Here is a 23,665-nt window from a genome sequence, read left to right as displayed (position 1 = left end):
ATACCCCTCGATTCTACCCAAAGGATAACCGTTCTTAAGGAGCGTACCTTAATATCCCTATTATCGTGATTAAATTTGAATTGGAGCGAATTAAACCGGTATCTCGAAGCTTCCGCTTAAAAATAGACGATCGATTTGCACCAAGTTACGTGGGATGTAACGTGACTGAAAAGTAAAATTATTATGGGTACATTTAACGAGTAAAGATTAAATTATTGCAGATAGGATTTACGTCTCCTTGAATTGATTGCTCTCCAAATTTACGGGGCTACCCTCGTAATTAAGGGGAACCCTCCTTACCGAAACATCATCCGCGAGTTTCGAGCAGAAACTGATATTGCCATTTTATAATCGAAACGAAATCCATTCACGATCTTTCCTACTTAATTTCCACGGACAAAAAATGTATTCGTCGTTATAGGATATCGCGCAACGTTCTTGAAAATTCTATAATCTAACAAGTACGAGACGAACGTTAAGACGGGTAATTTTTACTTTTCTCATTGATATATCTTAGATCCTTTCACGTATTATCCCGATATATAACGAGACGAAATGGAAAAAGTGCTAAGTCAGGTGATTTTTCTCTGGCAGGCTAAAGCGTAAAACTTGTAATTTGAAATGCACCAGAGAATTGGATAGTTTAGATCCATCCCTTCGATTCGGATTCCAACAGAGAATCACGTGGACAAGAGGCAATCGGCGTTCCGGCCAGTCTTGCGGTTCTAGTTGTATCTATTGAAATTACCAGCTGGCGAATTGGCAAGTGTGATGGTGCAGCTAACGGGAGAACCTCCAATCAGTACGTAATTGCTTCATTCCGTTGCCAGGTCCGCTGCAATATCGCGGTTCTCTGAGCCGTACCTTTACTTTCAAAGATTCTACCAATCTCGAACGACTAAGAGATTTTTTGGTTTACATCGAATTTGCTGATCGTGCGAATTTGGCTAAAAGATTCGTTTCGATACGTCTCTCATCGTCGGACGTTAAAGCGTATTTGAACACTGTCTGTCCATTAAAATATGTACTTATTTTGGCATCGCGTATCGTTATGTTCTGTAATTCGAAGTTTCTTAATTTTACGATAAAAAGTGTATCGCTATCGTTTGCATTGTAATTGTAAATTATACGACGTTATTTAATAGCTAATTAGATTACAAATTTTTAATGCATTTAGCTGGAATTGAACAAATACCGTAACAAACGTGACGCAATGTAACGCGAATAAAGGAACAGTTTCATCAAGCTCACAATGTCGCTAAACACAAAGCGAGAAAGCAGATTTGAAAGAATCAGAAGCATCGATGCTCGACTCGTTTCCGACGATCTAACGTTACAAAAGCCGAGAACTGTTTCAACTGTATAAAGTTCATCTCGCTGAGCCTCGTGTAACGAAGACTTTGTACTCGGCACTATAACGAGACTGTGCTTTTGTATCACGGATTTTAAAGAGACAACCTACACGGTAAAGTGTACAAACATAACGAGACGAGGAGTGGAAGCTTCAAACGTTCTCCTGGTGATATCGCTTGGGGTGGCTTTTTCTTTTCGCGTGTAGTTCAGAACGTTGGATCGGAATTAATGAACCGTAATCCCCCAATAATGAGGCTTCGGCTTCACTGGCTCTGATACGACCTCGGCACCCTTCTTGCCCCCTCTCCCTCCCCTCTCCCCGTCTGTCAGCCTCTATACGTATATCGATGTGCACGTGCGCCCTGTGTAAATGTCATATATGCCACGCGACTTAGCCAGCCATCGCTACGCAGAGAGAGTGAGTGAGAGAGAGAGAGAGAGAGAGACAGAGAGAGAATGTGTATGTGTGTCTGTGTGTAAGAGAGAGAGAGAGAGAGAGAGAGAGAGAGAGAGAAGGCCTTCCACGCTTCGAGGCTGTCGACGCGAGACAAATTATTTTCCTCAACAACACGCGTCGATGCTTTTCACGGCGCATAACGAGTTGTTCGAGCGGCTTCGCCTGTATAGAGAATACAAAATATCCTCCCCACTCCTCTTCCTGCTCTCCTCTGTACGGTCGTTCTCTAGCCTGTCGATATTTTTCCCAGCATTACGAAGGAACGCCCCTGAATATTTTCGCCCTGCGAATTTTCCCATCGCCAATGACCTCGACGCTGAGATTGCCCCGGTGCATCCTTCCGCCATTGCCTAGGAGGAAAAAACTGGTTACCGTGACATAATCCGACGAAACAAGCTATTTCAAAATTATCTCGTTCCATGATTTTTTTTCTGTTAAAACCGATCAAAAAACAATGCGCGAGTGGACTGTAATTAGCGATAGTTGGAGAGAAATTTATAAAACGTTTTTCGGAGACGTTCGTCGGAACAACGATGTTCGTCGATAATAATATGATCGTCGATATTACTGCTTCTCACCAAACGCGGTCAAAATTAAAGATATTTTAACTTGAGTCTCAGAATTTCTCGAATAAGGGAAGAGAAATAACACGTATGAGTTTCGCCGGATACTCTTGATATTAGTTACAGTAATGTGGAAAGTTGTATCCAGCCATGAAACCCGCATAACTTTTATGCCTTGTAAACTGCGGCCGGATTCTGGTTTCCTTGGAACGCCGCGGTTATACGCGCGTTTGGCCCTATTCGACTTGGCTGTAAACGAAACTTTTAATAATTGCGAGCCAGTCGTTTCCTTTCCTGCTCTTTCTCTTCTGTAACCTTCGCGGAACACCGATTGCATTCCACATAGCTACGTGTGACCAAGAGTTAAGTGGTACTTCGCGTAAAATGCTAATGAAAATCAGTACCAAATGAATAATGTCACCCCGTTTGAAAGCTTTTAATATATGTATCCTACGAATTCGAACTTGCTGAACCATTAACGTATTCGATCCATCCATTTTTCACTCGATATTATCCAAAGCTAATTGAAAAGTAGTATGTACCACGTACACTCCTGGTTGTTACTTTGCTATTTAATATATATGTAGCAGCATTGTACACCTTTGCAAAATGAAAAGTTACTATTATACATATGTATGTATATAACAGAAAACAGTGGAACTGACGGATTGTACAAGGTATTTCAATTTTTCTCGTCCGAAAAATCTAACGTTTTAACCAAATCGACTTTGCTTCGGCAACGCCTACCTCTACATTACTCCATCAAATCTATAAATTTTTATACGAGCTAATTTTGTCAGCGGTATTTGACGACCCTGTGTAAGAGACTTAAAAGAAGGTAAAAAAAAGCCGTAAAAAGTTTTGCAAATTTCGAATCCACGTATATTGTACCTTTCACAACGTCCCGAAATGTTCAACGCCAAAAATAATAAAAAGAAAACACGTTCTTTATGGCGAACACAATATCCTCTTCATACAATTTGGCAGTATCGATGATACTCTCTGGAAAATCTTCACTGATTATAATGTATGGTTGAGCGATTCAACCAATTCTTGGATCATCCTTTTCCATTCAGTGTTTCAAGTTCGCGCGTGGTTGGGTTACTCGAATCATTGCGCATCATTTTTAATACACAAAGACACGTGTCATTGTGACGTTCGAACGTATAAACGTGTCTTAACGTGAGTCATGTACAGTTTTAGAAGCATTTTAAAAGCATTCTGTACAGTTTCGGTTATATATAATTGTAGACCACTTTAAGCTGATATTATACATCGTGCACTATCGTCCGTATTTTCACCATTTCGAAATAAAGAGTGAAAGTATGATTGTTTAAAATTATCATCAACTTTATGTTTCAACTTCTAGACAGTGGGTTTTAGAACGCTCCGTTTTAATTTTCATCGTGTATTTTACACGACGAAACATTATTTTGTAAAACGGAAGAAAAACGTTCTCGCAACAGGAAGAAATCCGAGCATCGAAATTCGAACCCATGATTTTTAGGTTCGCTTTAACTACCACGTTGCCTTTTCATATTTTTCCTCTATTGGACTAGTTTCTTTTTTCTTTTTGTTTCTTCTTTGTGATATAACAGCATATTAAGAAAATGTAATGGAAATTTCAAAGGACGATCAGAATAGTCGTGCAGGCAATATTTTCCGCATTATGCATTTATACTGTGTTAAAAATTGAAGAGTAAAACTATACATTTGAAATAACTGTCAAACGAAAGGAAAAGGAATTACGAAAGAAAACACAAGACCACGAAAGATGAAATGAAACCAGCACAAAGATTGCCAAGCAGAGGAAAGAAATAGATGGATAAACCGTGGAAAATCGCGTGACAAGAAGAGGAAATTTCAGCGAGCGTATCAACGGGTTACAATATTACCGTCGTTATATAAACTCAGACACGCCCAGCATTTGCATTGATGACGTGAATATAATATATCACCAGAACCTCGAAAGCTGAGCTTTTCTCCGCAGCCACAATGGCCACTGACCACCTGTTGCCTTTCCATTTATATTTTAGACGTGGTGAGAACATCATCGTCTTACGTATCCTCGTAAACATCTCAAAAGGAGACGCGTTTTCTCCATTGAAAAAGATCTTATGCTAACTATCTGTAGAATACTCTGAGGTTTCTACTATGATCAAGTATAATAGATCCTAGCTTATTCAGTTTTCCTCGGCTTATTATGTAGTTACACAGTCTCTCTTGTTGCTATAAATGAAATTTAGAAATAGAATATTACTTTGCTGTATTTTCTGAAAGGAAAATTCTTTCGAATTTTCAGTAGCATACCTTTTCATAATGGTCATGCAAAATAATTTATAACGTGAAATTTATATATGAAATTTATATATAATTTATATATGAAAACGATACTATAAATACCGCGTCCCTTTGCTTTCGCTCGATTTTAATACTATTTTGGATGGGCAAACTTATTCACGTTTTACGAATTAAACGGCAGGTATTAAAAGGAAATTGGTACACACGTTTAATGGAAACGAGTTTGCTAGTAGAACGATTAATTTCCAATAAGTAATAGGGGGAAGAAGGCCGTAATTTTCTTTGATAATCACGTCCGTTGTCGAAGCGATGTTATTATCAAATTTTCTACGTGTTATAAATTTATAGAGGATGAGAAACGCGCACGCGGTCACGAAGAAAATGCGAGGTTCTAGAAAATTATGCGGCTTTACGTCGGCGACGGTAATCCCCTTGCTACAGCGTCGCTTCGTCTCATGGAAATTACGAACCGGCACGTCCGACAGCAGTATCTGATCTTGCATTTCAGACTTGCTTGTCATAGCATGGCAATTTACATTGTGAGCAACATAATCCTCAAACGATAGATTGTACAGCAGCGTTCTCGCATCAGTCTTCTATAGCCTATTGCCGATTTGACCAAATAATTTCTAAACCGCGAATATTTATATTTTTAGAATCATTTTTTGCATAACATTTGTCAGATATCGATTATAACAGATAACCGACATATTGAAATGATTTATTTCAGGGAGCGTCATCCAGCTTAGTGGTAAAGTTCGCAGATACTGAGAAAGAGAGACAACTAAGACGCATGCAGCAAATGGCTGGGAACATGAGCCTCCTTAACCCTTTCGTTTTCAATCAGTTCGGCGCTTACGGCGCTTATGCTCAGGTGGGTCACATTATGGTTAATGGTTCTCGCGTTACCATATTACCCCGTCTGGCTGGTTCTCGTTATCGCGAATCCTACAACCTATAATTGTTTCTGTCTTGTTAAAAACGATCGACGATGCTTAATACCAACGTGCTGATTTAATTTTTCTGCAAAACATTTCCGGTAATATACGTACATTCGGACATTTCGATTTTTCTATGCATCTATATTCGATCTATATTGAAATTTGTGTATTTGACGTTTATTCGGTAAATTTCTATTAAATCGGCAGAATTCCAACTACTTCCATTTAAATATTACTTAGTACCAAAGTTTTATTTCTTAACTAACTTGCAGTAATCCAAACAGAACGCTCTTTCTTGAATACATTTTCGATATAAATGTTCTACTTACAGCAGCAAGCAGCTCTCATGGCTGCTGCGACAGCACAAGGGACGTACATCAACCCAATGGCGGCACTGGTCGGTGCTGGGCAACTACCGCACGCGTTAAATGGCATGCCAAATCCCGTGGTTCCACCGACTTCTGGTACGTTCCTTTTTTGGTTTTTTCTTTCTTTTGACAGATCGAATATCAATATTTTAAACACGTCCGCGTTAAACAGTCTCTGTGTATCACTCGAGTATTTAATTTCGAATAAGGAATTATCCTTCAAAGTACGAGAAGAAAGAGAAACTTGCGATTTCCGTAAAATTATTTCAAAGAAATGGGACACGCGAGGGAAAAACTTTAACTTAAGTTCCACAAATATACACGCACGTATGTACACTTTGTTGCGAAATTTTCCAGTTTCACCGACGTGAAACTCTTTCTTTATCTCCCCTCTTTTATCCCGCTCTCCCCTCGTTTATTCCTCCACAGATCTCGCGGCAGCAAGAGTGTACAGTCCGTTGCCTTATAACCGGCTCATAAATCAATACAACATTTTCACCGAGCGTGACTCGAGCGAAAGATATTGCCAGTACCGCGAAACTTTATCGAAAGCTCGCCGCGAACGGGAAGGAGGAAAAGCCAAAGTAGCACCGTTCCTTCCCTTTTTCCTAACCCTCCTTCCCTCCTCTTCGCCTCTTTCGCTGTCTTCTCTTTTCCGGTTTCTCTCATTCGTTCAACGCGTACACAAGAGGAGGGAACGAAATAGCAGAGGCAGGTAAACTAAGCACGGAAATCGGCTCTCGACAAGCGCTCTCTGGTATACGTCGAGTCTCGTCAAGCGAAACGTAATACCCTTTGATAGGGAAATAATATTTTATTTCTTCTCCACCTACTTCTGATCTTTCCTCCGCTTACCAGCCTTGCAGATTGCCAAGCCTCTGCGCTTTTATTTCTACTGAAATACGACGTCATCGTACCTGTCATTATGGATTTTTCATCCGCAGAGAGTACCTTATACAAGACGATGGATGTAGTTGAAAAGATTTTCCATGGATTTGCACGAATTTATGGATACGCGATGAATTACTCGACTGTTGAACTGCGCTTGATTTTAGATATTAGTAAACTTCACTTATTTATCGTTTTCTCATCGTTACGAGAAATGTCGTGCCCGTTCCTTTAAACCTATCTTCGCGTGTTCCAAATCATTTTCTTGAAAAACGTATCTAATTCGCAGTCCGTGAAACAGGACGAAACAGAGTCCGCAGAATAACATGCGTGAAATTGAAAAAATATTTAATACACGAGATGTTAATGTATCTGAACATGGAATAATTTTTAGAATTTATTAAATACCGATAACGAAGCTGCAAGGGTAAATCGATTAAAAATGACGGAACCGTAAAACGATTATTCATGGTCGAAACGCATCTATTTAAAGGGTATAATGGTTCGTTTCTAAGCCAACAACCTATCGTTTGAAGAGCTTAAAATATGCACGAAACTTTGAGTCGTTACCCCTCACCTTTACAAACAACACACCGATACGTACACCCAAATGCTCGTTTACTTTTCGTACTTGCTCAAACGCGCTACATCGAAGGTAGACGTTAAGCAGATACCGAGATAGCGATCTTCGGTCCGGATTACCGATCTAATCATCCTAAGAAAACAGTCAGTCGATTTGCTCAGAGGCCGGATCATTAACTCGTGGAACAGTATTCTACCGTGAGTCGTTATTAGCTCTAAAATCGGATCAATATTCCGGCAATCTGCAGATCATACGGACCCTCAAACGCGACGCGAGGCATACGGATCATCCGCAAACTCGATCTGACGTCCTTCCAATTATACAGTATATACCGTAAATATATACCGTAAATCGGTTGACAGGATGTACAGAGAGGGCAACTAGCTAAGCATGATCATTGCCGATCCGATGTCGCGCGTCGGGAGGGTGACTGAGGTCGGTGTTGTAAGAGCAAGAGGGTAACCGGTGTGTACTGATCAGGTTTGCTCGTAGGTACCGGTACAGGGCAGCCGGTTAACGGGGCGATACCGTCGTTACCATCGCCAACGATGCCCAATTTCAACATGGCTGCACAAACACCGAATGGTCAACCAGCAGGTTCGGATCCTGGTGTCTACACCAACGGGATACCGCAGACCTATCCGGGACGTGAGTATCAACTCAGGCGCAGTGTGCCGCCCCTGCGCAATGCTCGGCCAATCGACGCTGGACTTTATTATTTTGCCTTTGCTATGAGAACCGAGTAACCTCGCCCTAGACACGTACCACATTACCTCGATTCTTTCTCTCCGAGTGGGAAAAAATCTTTCCCATTCTCTTTTTCTTCGCTATTTCACGTGGACGCTGCAGCGAACGTCGTATACGCGAATGTTAAGTATCGGACTTTAGTTGCGAGAATTTTGAACACGCGCGTACATATTTTATCGACGATTAATAGTAATTATTAGTAATGCTCCTTCTAAAGGTACTGATTTCCATATTTGTAGTAAAGCCATACGAATATATTGATCGGAAGGTAAATTTTGAAACGATATTCCTACAAAGGACTTACGTACGCAAGCGTTAAGATCACCTCGCGTAAATATAACACGACTATACACTTTCATGCGCTTCTCGATGCAAAACGAAAGTTAACGTAACGTTGAAATCTTAGAATCGGTATCCGAATTTCCCATTTCGCCTTACGCATACCTGTAGAATCAGATTAAGCTAACGAGGGATCCAAGAATACGCGATACCGTGCGATATCGATTGGTCAGTACGTATTGCGACAGGGGCCCTAGACATAGGTCCGTCCTCGATAAGAGCTGAGCTTACTGAAGTGTAGATGCCCTCCATCTGTCCATTCCAGCACAAGGGCTGCCCAATGGGGAGGCGGCACTCCAGCATGCCGCCGCGTATCCTGGAATGCAACCCTACCCCGGTGTCGGTAAGTTTTTTCTTCCCCATTTACTTTTTCCCTTCGTCTTATCGAGAATTCCGTCAAGCCTTCGTATCTGCAAAGAGTTTTCACGGAACTTTAGCGAACGCATTTCATAGTGTGCTTTTTCGATAACAGCACGAAGCTCAAAGCTAGCCTCGAAACAGCGATCCAAATCGGATTCTGTAACGAGTTTTTTGACCGAAAGAAAAGAAAAGGAAAAGATCGAATGAAAATTATCGCGTTGCCTATTCAACTCGAGATATTATTCGAAAATGTTATTACTTATATGCATGATCCAAGCTTTCGTTTCTCCATGAATACGATACTTTCAGCGATGCAATCGGGAAAACGCGATCCTACCGTGGAAGTCTCGGAAAACGGTAATTCTGTTCGTTGTTAGATGTACTTTCAGCTTTTTCAACGAGAGCGTACATTAAGTGGACGATATTTTACGTCGAATTAATTATTCGGTGAACGATTTCCATGTTTTCAAAGGACGTCTCATTAGGGGAAACAGATTCTAAAGACGCAAGAGCAAATGAATCGGAACGTTCGGTTTTAATATGCTTTTATCCGAGCACTCGAGCACTTAACTCTGAAAAATTCGATTCCGCTGGTCGCGTTTCTGGCTGTTGCATGTAACTATGGTCGCATGTGTACATTTATATACGTATATAATACAAAAATGTATATAAATATATATATACACATGCACATATCTATACACATGTACAAGAGCACAAATGTTTCATCGTTATCATTATGATCATACGTGTATATTATAACATATAAGCATATTATATAGACGTGTCGCGTCATCGTGTCGTTATATAACGCTTCTGGTGTGCTGCTACAGTGTATCTTCGATGTTATTTTATATAGGCGTCATGTACATTATATATTGTTAACTCTTAAGCGCATCATGTATCGTGCATGTTCATTAAAACGCAGACAACACGCCGACATGTAATCGGCTAGGATGTCGAAGAACCGAACGATGTTACATCAAAGTGCGATACACCGGCAGGAATCATAATCCAATAACCAACATCAAAATGGACGATTCCGTTTCAGTCTAATCAGCGTGTCGACACGACGTATAACTATACTTCGATTCGTTCCGCTCACCGTTAGCAATTAACACAGGGGTTTGATGAATTCTCTGTCCCAATGGTTAAATTAATAACGGAGCATTCGAATTGCTGTTTCACCAGCACCAAGTTTCATGAGCGCGCGTCATTATCGACTGCAAAGCAGCGAAAAACCCGCAAAAATTCGTCGTCCTAACAAATATTTTAGTAGGAATGTACGCGTCGAAAATCTGTGCGGAATCGTACAGTGAAAGTTCGCCATATTCTTTTAATTTGCAAGACTAAATGCCCAATTAAAATTCTAAAAGTCTTTCTTTTTTTCGTTTTATCCTCGTAACGTGCAAAATTTAGACGAATTGCTCGGTTTTTAGTGGTTGTAGAAATAGACAGGTACAGCGTACACTATACGTAGTTTTGTACAAGTTTCCCCTACGTTGTCCGTCATCCCGTATTCTTTTTCGTTTGGTCGTCTATTAGCATCGGGGAGAGACCCCCTTTTTCTACCCATGTATCTTTCCTGTCTCTATACGTGCACGCGGAATTGGCAGAAATTCATCAAATTTGAGGTATAACGTCCGTACGCGGAGACCGCGCTGGTTTCCCGTGTTTGCCAAAGACTCAAAAATAGGATATTCTTTTTCTGTGTATTTTCGTCCAGTGTACACAGGCCGTGGAGATCAGCGAGTGGAAAAAAAGCAATCCGAAATATCGTGTGTCCCTCTATCCGGGCGAATGGTAACCGACGTATGATGGCGTATTTATTTCATACGCCAAACGTCGGACCATCGTTGGACCGAAACCTCCGGTAACGTCAATCGGAATATATTAAAGCAATGTTTGCACGGAAATAATTAATTTCCAAGCGAAAATTTACCTCTTCTGATCTGAGAGCGAACGACCAAACCCCTTCGCTCCGCCCCCGCTGACCATCCCTCTCTACGTTTATCCGTCACAAACAAATATCAATCGCGCGCGTTTTAAATATTTGCCAAGGTATAATTAATGCCGTTATAATTGCTTTTCTCTAATATCATGCGGTAAAGTGCTCGTTTATCCATTGCAACCTACAACTTCAACGCGTATTTATGCGATATAAATGTGCCTGATCGAGAGTATCTCGAAAAGTTTCATAACAGCGTACGTAATCTCGAATATTCTACGATTTTTCTTTGCCCGTCTAAGAAACTCGATGGTAGAACAACGATAGAATAAAGTTCTACGACTGAATTTTACTCGAAGTAAGGTTCTACGAGTGAAATCGTTGGTTAGTCAATTATTGTACAGCTAGGCCCTGTTCCTTCCGTCGATATTTCCTTCAACGTCGTTGCGTTCTAAACGTTGATTTAAACTGGCCGTTAGTTACGCACACGTATAGTTTTGATAGTCGCGATATGCGTACTCGGCGAATAATGAGGCCGGACAGAACGGGTAACGGGACTTTGAAGCGATATCGCGTGACAGTTAATGTCGGTAATATCGGATAGGAGCGTTGCAAAATACAAAAGTATCGTGTTAAAAGTCGTGGAACGATGAGAACGTTGAGGGTCGAATATCGTTGTAGTGGAAAACACCGCAACGAACGCGGCTAGACGCTTTAATGGAAAAGAGACTTGCTCGTCTAGTGACTTTTTTTCGTTTACTTTCGAGTTCACCTGACGGTCCGAGACTCTTCTCATTAATTCGACGAACCATGGCCATAATTTCGCAAAGTATCGCGTTCAGTTTTCTCTTTTGGTTTTCCGTGTTTCTGCTGAATTAAACGCAGTGTTTTCATTGTTCATCCACGTTTGTTACGAACGAATTATAAACCGTTCTACCATAATTATTTCTCGACTCGCTGCTGACGACAATGCAATTTCGCATTAACTCGATTGACGTTGACCATGCAGTTTACCTTTTATTAATGTTGCTGCTTGTTACATTTACGCTGTTGTATTTCCTGGAATTATAATTCGTTGTCACAGCATACATAGGGTATACGAGTTAATCTTTGATCTCCAAAAATATTCAACATCTTTGTCCGGCCTGGGTCGACTTGAAAAATAATTGGCCGCGTGTTAAGCTCAAATACCAACAAACGAAAATTATCGTTTGACATTCTAATCCGAATCGTACGCCAAAGCAGATAGGAGCTTCAAAATGATTAACGTCGACGTTCCAAAGTATAATCTACAAATGCGAATTATTCGATATAAACGTTTTTTACGCATCATCGTATGATCTAACGTTGTTATAAAATCGTTTTGTCTTTCTTATTTTATCGGATTCGAGCAGTCGCATGGGAAACGTAAATCACTATGTGAGAAATCGAAAGGTCTCCAACGCAACATAATTTTACTTTTATTTTACACGAAAACACTGATGGCCACGAGAAGCTGTGTTTTATGGAAACGAAATAGGAACGATAAGAACAGCATGCACTACGTGTATAGATGTGGACACATCATGATGTATTTGTTATTTGTTACTGTCGCAGCTTATCCCGCCGTCTACGGCCAGTTTCCTCAAGCTATTCCTCAGCCGATGACCGCCGTGGCACCCACGCAGAGGGAAGGTAAGTAGAAAACACTCATCAACGTCTAACTGTTGACTGTAAACACGAATGATTGTAGTCCTAAGATTGTAGATCCAGCTCCCAAATGTCCAGACACGAGTTTATCCTTCGTTGTTACGTCGTACAAGGTGTACCATTGATTACTACGGGTGGTTTCTTTTTACATCTGTTGAAGTACGTAAAAATCTCGCTCTACCAAGAGATCTTTCTCTGCGAAATCTCTCGAATAAAGTTCTCTAATACTTTACAAAAGAACGTGATTTGTCAGTAACGACTGATCGTAACGAGATAACGAGCAAGCATCGGAAGGAGCCAATAACGCGGTTACATTTCTTTTGGTAAGAAGCTCGGAAAAATGAACGCGTTCTTTTTAATTCGACCATGTATGGTTGCGGTCATTTTTAGTTTAATCATAGCGATAAAGATGAAGGATGACTTACAACCGTTCGCGAACTTTCATGGAACCGTTATATTTTGGCCCGTCGATACTGCGAGAATAGTCGGGTTTCTCCGCTATGGAAGCTGCACAAGACAGGTCTCCTCGGTCGCATCGTGTTTCGTCCGTTAATTACTGACAAGATAACGAAAGAATGAACTTTCAACATCTCGTGTCCGTGAATTTGCGTCGTGTCTTTCGCCTGCCCGACTAATCCTAGCGGCGTTCGCTCCGTTTTCTCGACGACAGGGACCGAGGGGCAACGCATTAATTAAGTCAATTGACTCGAATTGAATGCGCAAGATTAATCGAAATCGATGTCGTCGCAAGAAAGGACAGACGAAAGAGCAGATCATTCGTCAACGTTATCTATAGGAATGAGAGAAAAAAAAAAGAACGAAGAAAACGAGTGAGGATTAAAGATGGCGGATAAGCGGCAGAAAAGAAAGAGAGGGTAGGGTGAGCCGAGCCAGCGCCTAATTGCAATTAACAACTCGCCATTATTAGAATATACGACGCCTAACAATGAGATAATGCAAATAAAACGAAAGTTTTAATTACTTTGCCGTTACGCCTGCCGGCGATCCGTTGTTACATTGTAGGATAATGGGAAGTTTACCGCGACAGCGTTGCCCCTCCCACGCTTCCAGGCCTCCTCGATATCCCTATTTTCTGCTCTCTTCCAGCGCCGCTTTTCGCCTGCTTTTCCGAACGCACAGTATCTCGTTGATACATTCTCGTAACATGTTATCATGAGATACATTTTATCGTTTTACACATTCGCTACTATGAAAATTACCACATAACGTTCCGAATAAAGAGTTCTTACTATCAATCGTAAAAGCGCTCGTATTTTATGTAAATGCGTTACTTAGCGATAATATTAATTTAATGTAGTAATAATAAATTTTGGAAATAACTTTATGCAGAGCAGTTTTATTATAATATTTTACTTTTAGATACAGACTAGAGAGCAAAGATTAAGTGGAAATTTGAACATCATCGTTCAAAATACTCGAGGCAAAAAATACTTATCAGGGCGAATGTGTCGTGTATATCGAAGTTAATTTCGCTGTACGATCGTTCTAAATCCGATTTCGATTTATTTACTTCTGAAACAAGTGACGTGGATGTTGAAATTAAAAGAGAGCGGCAACCTATCCTAATGGAAGCAGACGTGACGGCGACATCAGAAGAACGATATCGTTTATTCTGTCATCATTGCATGACATCGTTATCAATTTTATACTTAGTGTCGCTTCGTTCATCATTTTTGCTTCTTTAGTATGTTCTTAATGTATTATACGTCTCATAAGGTGTTCTCGGTGTTCGTACCTCTCTCTTCTCGTAAACAATAGTTGTACCACGATATTCTGAGCGTTTCGTGAAAGCTCTACGTTCATTCTTTATATACATAGATGGGTATACATCGGTGTGTTTTCGTTGTACTCAATGTAATTATTCCTAGCTGTGTTCGGTGTTGCGCTGTCAACCAACAATGATCTTTGCTTTCTTATGACGATCAATCGTACATCTTGTTATATGTATATGGACTGTGCACTTATTACGGGTGTTGATCGATACATAGCTAAATACCATCATCACGTATATCAATTCTCTGTAATAGATACCGAATTTTAAATTTTGAGTTATGAAATTCTTTATCTTCGATCGTTGTAAAGGTGTTCGGGCACTCTGAACATTTGTATGAAAAAACGTATATGCCCCTTTCGTTGGACATTTAGTTGTGCACACGTTTGTATAAATACGAAAATACATAAAATATTAATGGCTACTCTGCATACATTTGTAAGCTCGAATCACTCGGATAAAAATATGTGCGAAAGAATGCCGTTCGAAGAAAAAAATGTTCAAGCAGTGGAATATCAGGTTCAGTGGATACTCATCTTAACGCTTTAGTCTGCTCGTAGATACTACTTCTCTCCCTCGGGTTTGGGGGAGGTGTTGCTTTCATTAAATTCGCGTGCACGTCCCGCGCGTGGGCCAATTAGAGAGTCGAAAACCAATTTCAGAATCAACGATCGCATGGCACGACGACGTGGTTAAATTTATGGCTCGTTCTTCGTGATTCCGGCGTCCACCGCAATTCCTCCTCCATTCTCCCCTTCGTCGGAACCGGAAACCCGTCGACACCGGCTCTAATTTGGGTTTCACGTGACAACTACGATCGAGTTATTACCGAGACGAAGTCGGTGCTCGCGAAAAAGAGAACATTTCCCGTTCTTCGTGTAAACCACGAGACACGTTCAAACGATGTAGATATAGAGTTTATCTCTACTTTCCTTAAACTTCGCGCAACAGTACGACACTCGCTAAACCTGTATCGCGATAAACGAATTTTCATCGGAGAATTATTCCTAAAACTTAAATCCGTTCGAGGTAGCTTCTTCTATTTGTAAAACTCAATATTTTTATATTTTATCCGTTTCGTAATTATGCTTTTTCCTGCTGTAATTACGTGCAATAAAGCTTTGAAAGCTCCTAGAAATTGTAGTTGAATACGAACATTCGAAACGAGATGCTAAAATTTTGTAAAATATTCTGTCTCTCGAATTATTTGTACGTCAATTTTCACGAATACGCGGAAACGACAATGTTACGTCATTCTTCAAATTTTAATCCCTCGCTCGATATACGTACCTATTCATTCATCGTTGAAACCGATTAACCATCGTCGTCGTAATAATACATTGATTCCACGTGTATCTCCATCGGTTCGTTGTTTCCGTTAATCCGACATTTTCCACTTCACCCTATACTTTAAACAGATTCTACAATTATTTCTCTAATTTCATAGGAAACTTTCTCTAGAATCACGACAGAATTAATCTCTGAAGCAGTTGTAAAAGTCAGTCGACCGCCGATAGTCATTTAGAAAGCAATAGAAAGAGCTATAATTGACTAAGAACTATGAAATGAACGAGACCCGTGATCGTTCGCGGAACTGGAAACGGACAATTGCACTCTCTTGTGGTAATTCGACACGGTAACGTTCGTTCGTAAAGGTGTAGAAGTGACAGAAGGGCGAATCTCGGCGAGGAACGAACGAGTCGCGATGAGTAGCATCCTAAAAGTTGAGTGGCAGCCATCTCATTACTTAAATGCGTCCGTTAGCTGAGAGAAGCGCAGGCCAAAAGAGCTGAAGTTTCCATGGTCATAATCGCCGCTAATTGACGTCGGAGTTATAAAGTTCAGTGAAATTAGCTAAATCCGTATTTGGACTCTCGTTATTCCGACCCTTACTTTGCTTCTTCCGTTGGACTTTCCTCCACGGACGTATTAATCGTCGGTGTCTTTATATCTTTTGCGGCTGACATAAAGTAACAAGAGAATTTTTCGTTATCCGACGAAAGCTCTACAATCTAATTGGAGAAGGAATTGCGTATCATTTTAAACTTTAATGAAATTTCACGAATACGTACGATGATTCGTCATCGTTAATTGACGGAGGACTTTTGTGAAAGTTGGGTTAAAAATGAGAGAATGAATTGTCTAGAAAGCTGAAGATAAGGCATTGGCTCGACAAAATTTTACCGAGGAAATTTATATAGTTGCTTCGTCATTGGTGAAAAGCGTTATTGATTTTTTTTTTTTTTTTCTCGAAAAGAAACAACACGTTATCTAGCGAATTTTTACGTAACCTATCTTACTCATTCACTTTCGTACTTGTATCACGAATATTAAACTTCGTAGTAATAAGACGACGGATTAACATGTCTGGCAATCTCATGCAAAGTGTCGCACCATCGTAATCAGTATCATCACTGTCACCACACTCCTTACATCCCATTTGCATTCATTAAAAAATACCCTTCACCTCGCTCGTCATTGTGTTGTGAATCCCAGTGTTGTGTGTTTGTATATTTGAAAGTATAAATACTCAACGTTACTTGAACCGCGAAAAAGCTCATTGCCGTAACAGACATCATCGTGACATTCTAATCATTACTCTCTTCGTCGGCAATCACGCACCTCTATTCCTTCGTTCAATCCATTCCCTTCATCTCCCGTCTCATCTTCCTCCCCTCCCTTCTTTATTTCAGTTGAATTTCACTTTCTTCGCGTTTCGTTTAATGCTCCTATCCGAACATCCCCTGTCACGTGATTCATTAAAAAAGAAAAAGAATATTCACCATGTGCAAATCGTCCTTCACATTTCCGTGCGACGAGAGAGAAATCAGATTGTCATCGAGAAACGATCACGAATCTTCATCTTCATTCATCAAAAACGCATCCAGACGAGAATCGGGAAGAACGAGAAGAGAGCAATGTGTGCATACTCGCTGACGCGAGGTGGCTCTCCTGTCGCGTCGAAATCATTATGTTGCGAAGAACGAAACTCATCCAGAACTAACATTTTAACTTGAGTATTATACTTCAAGTTTAGATGTTTAGATGTGCTCTGATTTATATGGTAGGATGCTCTATCTCAGGACCTGAAGGCTGCAACCTATTCATCTACCACCTGCCTCAGGAGTTTGGAGATGGTGAGCTCATGCAGATGTTCATCCCCTTTGGCAACGTCATATCGTCCAAGGTTTTCATCGATCGGGCCACCAACCAGAGCAAATGCTTCGGTAAGTGTGTCATTTCCACAAAACACGCGAAGAGTGGCCCACGGAAGAGAGAAACAAAATACCGTTGAACAGCTAGACGGTTCGATGGTGATATCTTCCAAAGGTAGGACGGTTTGGTAAAGTCTCGGCAATATCGATACCGATCACTTGGACAAAGGATCAAAGTCGCACAACGAAGGCGAACGTTCGTAAAATCATTTTTATAAGTTGGTAGTAATTACCAGCGATAAGCGCGCTTTTAACGATCTCTTAAAAATCCAACAGGTTCATTTTTATTTCGTATCGTATCGAACGGTATTCGAATAAGACGTTGTGTTCGCAACATATTTGTATAAAAGTATTCGATCCATCTCTGTAGGTATAAAAAATTAATGTGCATTTTACAAGTCCATGAGACGAAAATTCTTCATTAAATATGAATACACGTCCGACTGTGACTCGAATGAAACTAGGTGGTAGTCCTTTTGGTTAATCAGAAGGGATTGAAACAAAAGCGCTGAAAAACGTACCAGTGGTAGCTTTGATTAATTGTACCTTGAAAGGATGCTGAAATATGAGTGCAGATAATTGGACGGATATATTCGCTGATATTCCTCTTAGTCTATTCATTCGTAACTAGCGCGATTAATATTTTTCTGCCTATCGCTGCCGATTATTATGGCCTATACAGCCGGATGAATTTCATCGTTGAAAGGACAGTGGTCGTTATATTCTCGGTTTCGTTGTGTGTCGTTCTGCGTGTAATTATCGAGACATTGATGAAAAAGGCACGTCCAAAGTGAACATATCGTTCATTCACGATGCATACTTTGATATCGACGTTGTGATCAACTTCCGTGAAAGAAGTTCTACAACGTAACGAAAAAAGAGGAATGAAAATGCTTCGAGCATTATAATCTACATAGACGCGTATATGTACGTTTTTGCGTGTAACGCGATTCGTCTGTAATCGTACGATATAAATAACGACGCACGATATTATTTTCTTGGAATTCAACGGAAGAAAGAATTTTGGGGGAAGAAAACGGTAAAGGGATACTTTTTCATCGAACAAGGGTTAAAGCCTCTTCAGTCACCTAGTAAAAGTAATTTACGAACTCCGAGTAAAAGCGGTGGTCGCCGAGCGATGAAGAGCCGCGATTGGTCAGGCAGTAGGCCGCCATGATGGCAAAACTAAAATTGGATCGGGGCTAATGGTCAAAATTGGCTTAAACTGGGAGGGCCCTGATGACCTTTCAGCGGCGCTTCTGTTGTTAAGAGCTTCGTTATCGTGCACCTTCTCTCTTTCCCTCTCCCTTTCTCTTATTCTCGATAAAACTTTGATGATAGTACCGAGGTCCCTTCGCAGAAAACTTTTTATTCCTCGCGGCGAATCAGCTAATCTAAATCACTGGTTAGCCAGCGAGTACCCTTTTGCGATAATCAGATGCCCTCAGGTGTCGATATTCAACTTCCCGTTTTCATCGTAAGTCGAAAAATATCGTAACTAATTTCTTTTAATCTCAATTCAAGAACAATTTCAGGTCAGCCGTTGCGGTGGAAAGATTCTCGTATTATGGTTGGGATATAATCGATATTTCTAGCTGTATTACCTCGATACAGAATTTTGTCCTATTTTCCGAAATAAAGTCTTTTTTTAACGAAAGATTTTTTTTATTAAAAGGACGTGTTCAACTTGTTACTAATCTTTTAAACTATTAAATGTCAATAACGCGTAAATATTCTGTTTTATCGATTAAAATAATTGACGATTCGGTTCTTTCAGGTTTCGTGTCGTTCGATAATCCAGCGAGCGCACAGACAGCGATTCAAGCGATGAATGGCTTCCAGATAGGGATGAAGCGTTTAAAAGTCCAGTTAAAGAGGCCCAAGGACGCAAGCCGGCCATACTAACCAAAGTCCTAGCTTAGAGAAACTGGACGATACGCACCCTACATCATAACCCACAGAGTAAGTTTGAAGAAAGTTCCCGAATAATGAAATACATCCTCCTTGGAAATTTCCAGTTCTATTTCGTATTTGATCAAAAGACGAATCCAGTAATTTTTATATAGTTGCCTCAGTGTGCCAAGTATAAATAATCGTTAGTGGTATCGCTATCGATATTCAGATTGTTAGATTTTAGACTGATAGATTACCGTAAAAAGATCCTCATAATGTATCGACGATGGTTAAATAGTATGGACCCTTTCTAATTACAGATGTCGTACAAGAACACGGGCTTATTGAACGCTCGACGATCAGAAGTGATGAGTTTGAATCACCGTTACAACGCTCTCCACTATAATAATCTAGTATACTAGTTAGATAATTTAATTAGAGTATAAAAATTAGAAGTCAGTAGATTGACTTCGCCGGCAGCCACGCGGCGAGGACGAAGAGGCAGGCTGATGCTAATGAAACATTGGATGTCCAGCACTGAACCCAGTCCGAGAAACCAAACGCGAGTAGGATTCACGCTTCAAACGATTTCTCGGATGCTCGGATACGACAAATTCTTTACTAAGAACGGAGAACACGTCGATCTTTTTCATCCAGTTCTTTCTATTTTCCTACATCTTATTCTATTTTATACATTTTTCCGTTCTTCACTCTCGATCCCTACTGCCAAACGAGGATTCGTATCGAGATACGAACGATTATTCGATACGCGTCTTACAACAAGACATTCTAATCCTAATACGATTTTGAAGATCCGATCATCCGGGAAGTAGTAGATATCGAGAGCCTAGAGCCTCTCGACCAGGTTATCGTTCCGACGACACACTATCTCCTATATAGTTTGATAATCACGGTGAACGTTCAAGACGGGTGACTTTCCAGCACTAACCAAAGAATACTCTTAGTTCCTGACGAAACGGCATGGCGATTGTAGCCGACCGACTGTTGAAAAAAGTTAACTATTACTGCGATTCGACCCATACAATACCAAAGAAAGTACCTCTTCAGATTCTCTAGAAAACAAGAAATACAGTGTGTGTATCGGTTGAATTCCTTATTCGTTTACGAACAACTTTGCCAATTTTCATTTGAAAACGCAGTTAAACCGTCGAATCCGTTTGGATGTCGTGTGTTCGGTATGCGAACGCGTCATCACCGTATTATACGTACCACGTATATAGCAACGTCGTTAGGATCGTTTACTATGTTTAGTGGTATTCGGGCAGGACCGACGGCACAGTGCTCGCGGTCTCTCCTAACGCAAATTTGTCAATCACGTATACAGGGTGCTCGTCTCACGCAACGTCTAGAAAGAAGAACAAATTTCTAAAACGAAAACTACGAATCCGAACATGGAACACGCATTTACATACATTTACACTGGTATATATACAAACGACGCACATACACGCGCGGACACACGCACACGTGCACAACACGCGCATACAGCTCACACATCACGCATCTACTTACACACGTATCTACATGTATGAATCAGTGCCGACCCAACATTCGCGGGTTATCGGTTCTTCTTACGTTAAGATTATCAAAGGCGTAGGTATGTACGTCGCGCCGTAGATTTTATATACGAGACAATTTAAAGGGATCGTTAGTGCCGTGTCAAAGTGAAGTCATTTCGAAGTCCGGTCGTCCGCGCCACGGCGCTCGTTCACCCAACGTAGTATTTATTATTATTATTACCCCTTTATCATCATCGTCATTATTATATTACGATCATCATTATTAAGAGTACGATTAGGTCGTTAAGCGAAAAGTGCGAACGAATTTCCGGCCGAAATTATATCCATCGGGGTTCCTTTTTTAACGAAGGATCGTTCAACCTGATCACATTACGCTTCGCGATCCAAAAAAGATCGGGATCCTGTTGTTGTTCATTCTCATGGCTCGACGATTCATAAAATCGTTCTTGTTTGACTGACCGGTCACGCATCGCCCGAGAAATGTCAACCAGGCTGTGATTATCCAAACAAAACAAAAGTAACAAAAGGGTGAAAACTACTACGATCACGACGACGACGACGTTAACAAGATCGAGTCCATCTCGCGCAGAATGTTTCTGTCCATTCGATAATAGGGGAGAGAGAGGAGGAAACGCGGAAGAAATAGTAGATCGTCTGAACCAGCTGAACGCAATGAGCTTTACTTTTTTATTTTATTTACCTAGTCTACGTCTAGTCATTTTTATACTCGGCATAATGGTGGGAGGGGGGGAGGGGCGGGCGGGAATAATTTACGCGTTTTCTCATAAAATATTTATTTACTATTTGCCTTAATTTTAAGACGTAATTTTCGCGTAAAGCGATGTATAGATTTTCTTTTCTAAACCAAAGTGACTATTTAAACGAATCTATTTAGGTAATGAAGTATTTATTGTTCCGAAAGGTTTCCAGGTAAACCAAGTGCAATTTCATTTTAGAATAATTTCGCTAACGACACGCTGAGGATATAATTTCTTTATTTTATCGGAGTACGTTGTTCCTGAGAATTTGCGACCAAACACGTCGCGTTTTACGTATCAAATTTATTTTATACGACAAATATCTCGAATATACGCGCGTATATATTGATATTTGGGCATTGTTTTCGAACGTATTGTTCCTTGTTTGTTTTCGTTAGCCTTTCTTGTTATCACGATTCAGTTTTATACCTCATTACGAACGATTAGGGAGATTTTAAGGGATTGTTTGCACCGGGCAAATCGAACAGTACAGCAGGCAGCAAGTACTTACATTGGTATGAGTTCACAAAATTTGTGGCTACCGATGTGATTAGCAACGGACGATATTCATGTGAACATTGAATATTTTTTTAAGCACGATAAATAAAACATTTGGACATTTAGCGAGCGATGCCCGGTCGAATCACAGAGTTTCGCGCGAGCTTCGATTTATACGATTCTGGGCGGAAGCCACATGTAAAGAAGCAGCGACGGAGCATTGATGTTAGTGGAGGAAAAATGGGGGTCATTAGAACGAAATCAAATACATAAAGCACGCTGGAAAACTAGCGTAGGCGAGCGATGGAACGGAGAAGAAAACTCTGATCTAGCAGAAATAATCAACCAAAGTACCAACAACTATTCTATATATAAATATATAAATATGAATTATTAAAGAAGGAGTATATAAATATATAAATATAAATATTATAAATATGAAATATAATATAAATAAAATGAATGAATAAATAAATGAATATATAAATATATAAATATATAAATATATATATATATATTGATTGATTGAAAGAAAAAAACTAGAGACTTAGTAAATTATTATAGTTTAGCTAAATCAACATGAAATAAATTATTACTTCAAAGGACAGGGAATGGGAGGACCGGCTATAGTCTGGCGCAATTTATGACACGACTAAAAGCTATCTCAAATTTATACGCTATTTAAATAAATATAACAAATGCTACAAAGAAATATACATAAATATATAAAATAATATACGAGCACGCGTAGTTGTGTAACCTAAGTACGCGTACGTGTGCATGCGTATATTTATTTCTATATTTATATATGCACGTATAAATACTGTACTTATAGTTTAGGGGCAGGCAACCCTTCTCCTTGCTTTTCCATCTGTTCATAAAGTACGTTGCCTGTTCGTACACTCGCACACGAAAACGAATCATTGCAAAAGAACACTACTTATTATACTTCATTTATCTATACATACACACACATACACGTACGAAATTTACTATACATAGTTAATGCGAAGGCGTGGTACATACGTGTATGTGGTTCACACGCGTGAACGTGGTAGCGCGTAAAAGTAAGTACTTGCGAAACTAAAACTAAAACAGAGGGGTGTGCTGTAAACTATCCTCCGGTGACGAGCTCGAATGGCTTGCTAGTTATTGATGATATAAAATATTATTATACTAGCATACGCATATATATATATATATATAAAAAACAATTAATACTGATAAATAACAGTAACCAATAATACTAATAACAATGATAACAATAATAAAAATAAATTACTTACAACAATACTTTATAAGACGTATACATAATTTATACTACGCGATAAACGCATATACGTATATATTCTTGTCAGTTTTAGGAATACTGAATTCGTCTAAAGGCATATATACATAAATATATATTTTCTATATATACACACATATATA

At 39.9% G+C, this 23,665-nt stretch overlaps 1 protein-coding gene across 20 annotated transcripts in view; it reads left to right on the top strand.

The window, feature by feature from the left end:
- LOC117208878 (CUGBP Elav-like family member 4) overlaps positions 1-21,713 on the top strand; it is a 535,997-nt gene extending 514,284 nt beyond the window's left edge. For 12 of the 20 annotated variants that reach the window (XM_033450368.1, XM_033450366.1, XM_033450372.1 and 9 more), the window contains 8 exons: positions 5,405-5,548; positions 5,947-6,079; positions 7,935-8,102; positions 8,782-8,883; positions 12,445-12,522; positions 17,398-17,556; positions 19,322-19,506; positions 19,758-21,713. In XM_033450368.1, coding sequence (XP_033306259.1) covers positions 5,405-5,548; positions 5,947-6,079; positions 7,935-8,102; positions 8,782-8,883; positions 12,445-12,522; positions 17,398-17,556; positions 19,322-19,449 — 912 coding nt within the window. In that variant the 3' untranslated portion in view covers positions 19,450-19,506; positions 19,758-21,713. The remainder of the gene's footprint in view (positions 1-5,404; positions 5,549-5,946; positions 6,080-7,934; positions 8,103-8,781; positions 8,884-12,444; positions 12,523-17,397; positions 17,557-19,321; positions 19,507-19,757) is intronic. The other 8 variants (XM_033450377.1, XM_033450362.1, XM_033450357.1 and 5 more) reach the window with 7 other exon arrangements.
- Positions 21,714-23,665: the final 1,952 nt, after the last annotated feature.

Source organism: Bombus bifarius, unplaced genomic scaffold (genome assembly GCF_011952205.1).
Source record: "Bombus bifarius isolate JDL3187 unplaced genomic scaffold, Bbif_JDL3187 scf7180000008163, whole genome shotgun sequence".
Classification (NCBI taxonomy): domain Eukaryota; kingdom Metazoa; phylum Arthropoda; class Insecta; order Hymenoptera; family Apidae; genus Bombus; species Bombus bifarius.
This window is presented reverse-complemented; position numbering and strand designations above follow the sequence as displayed.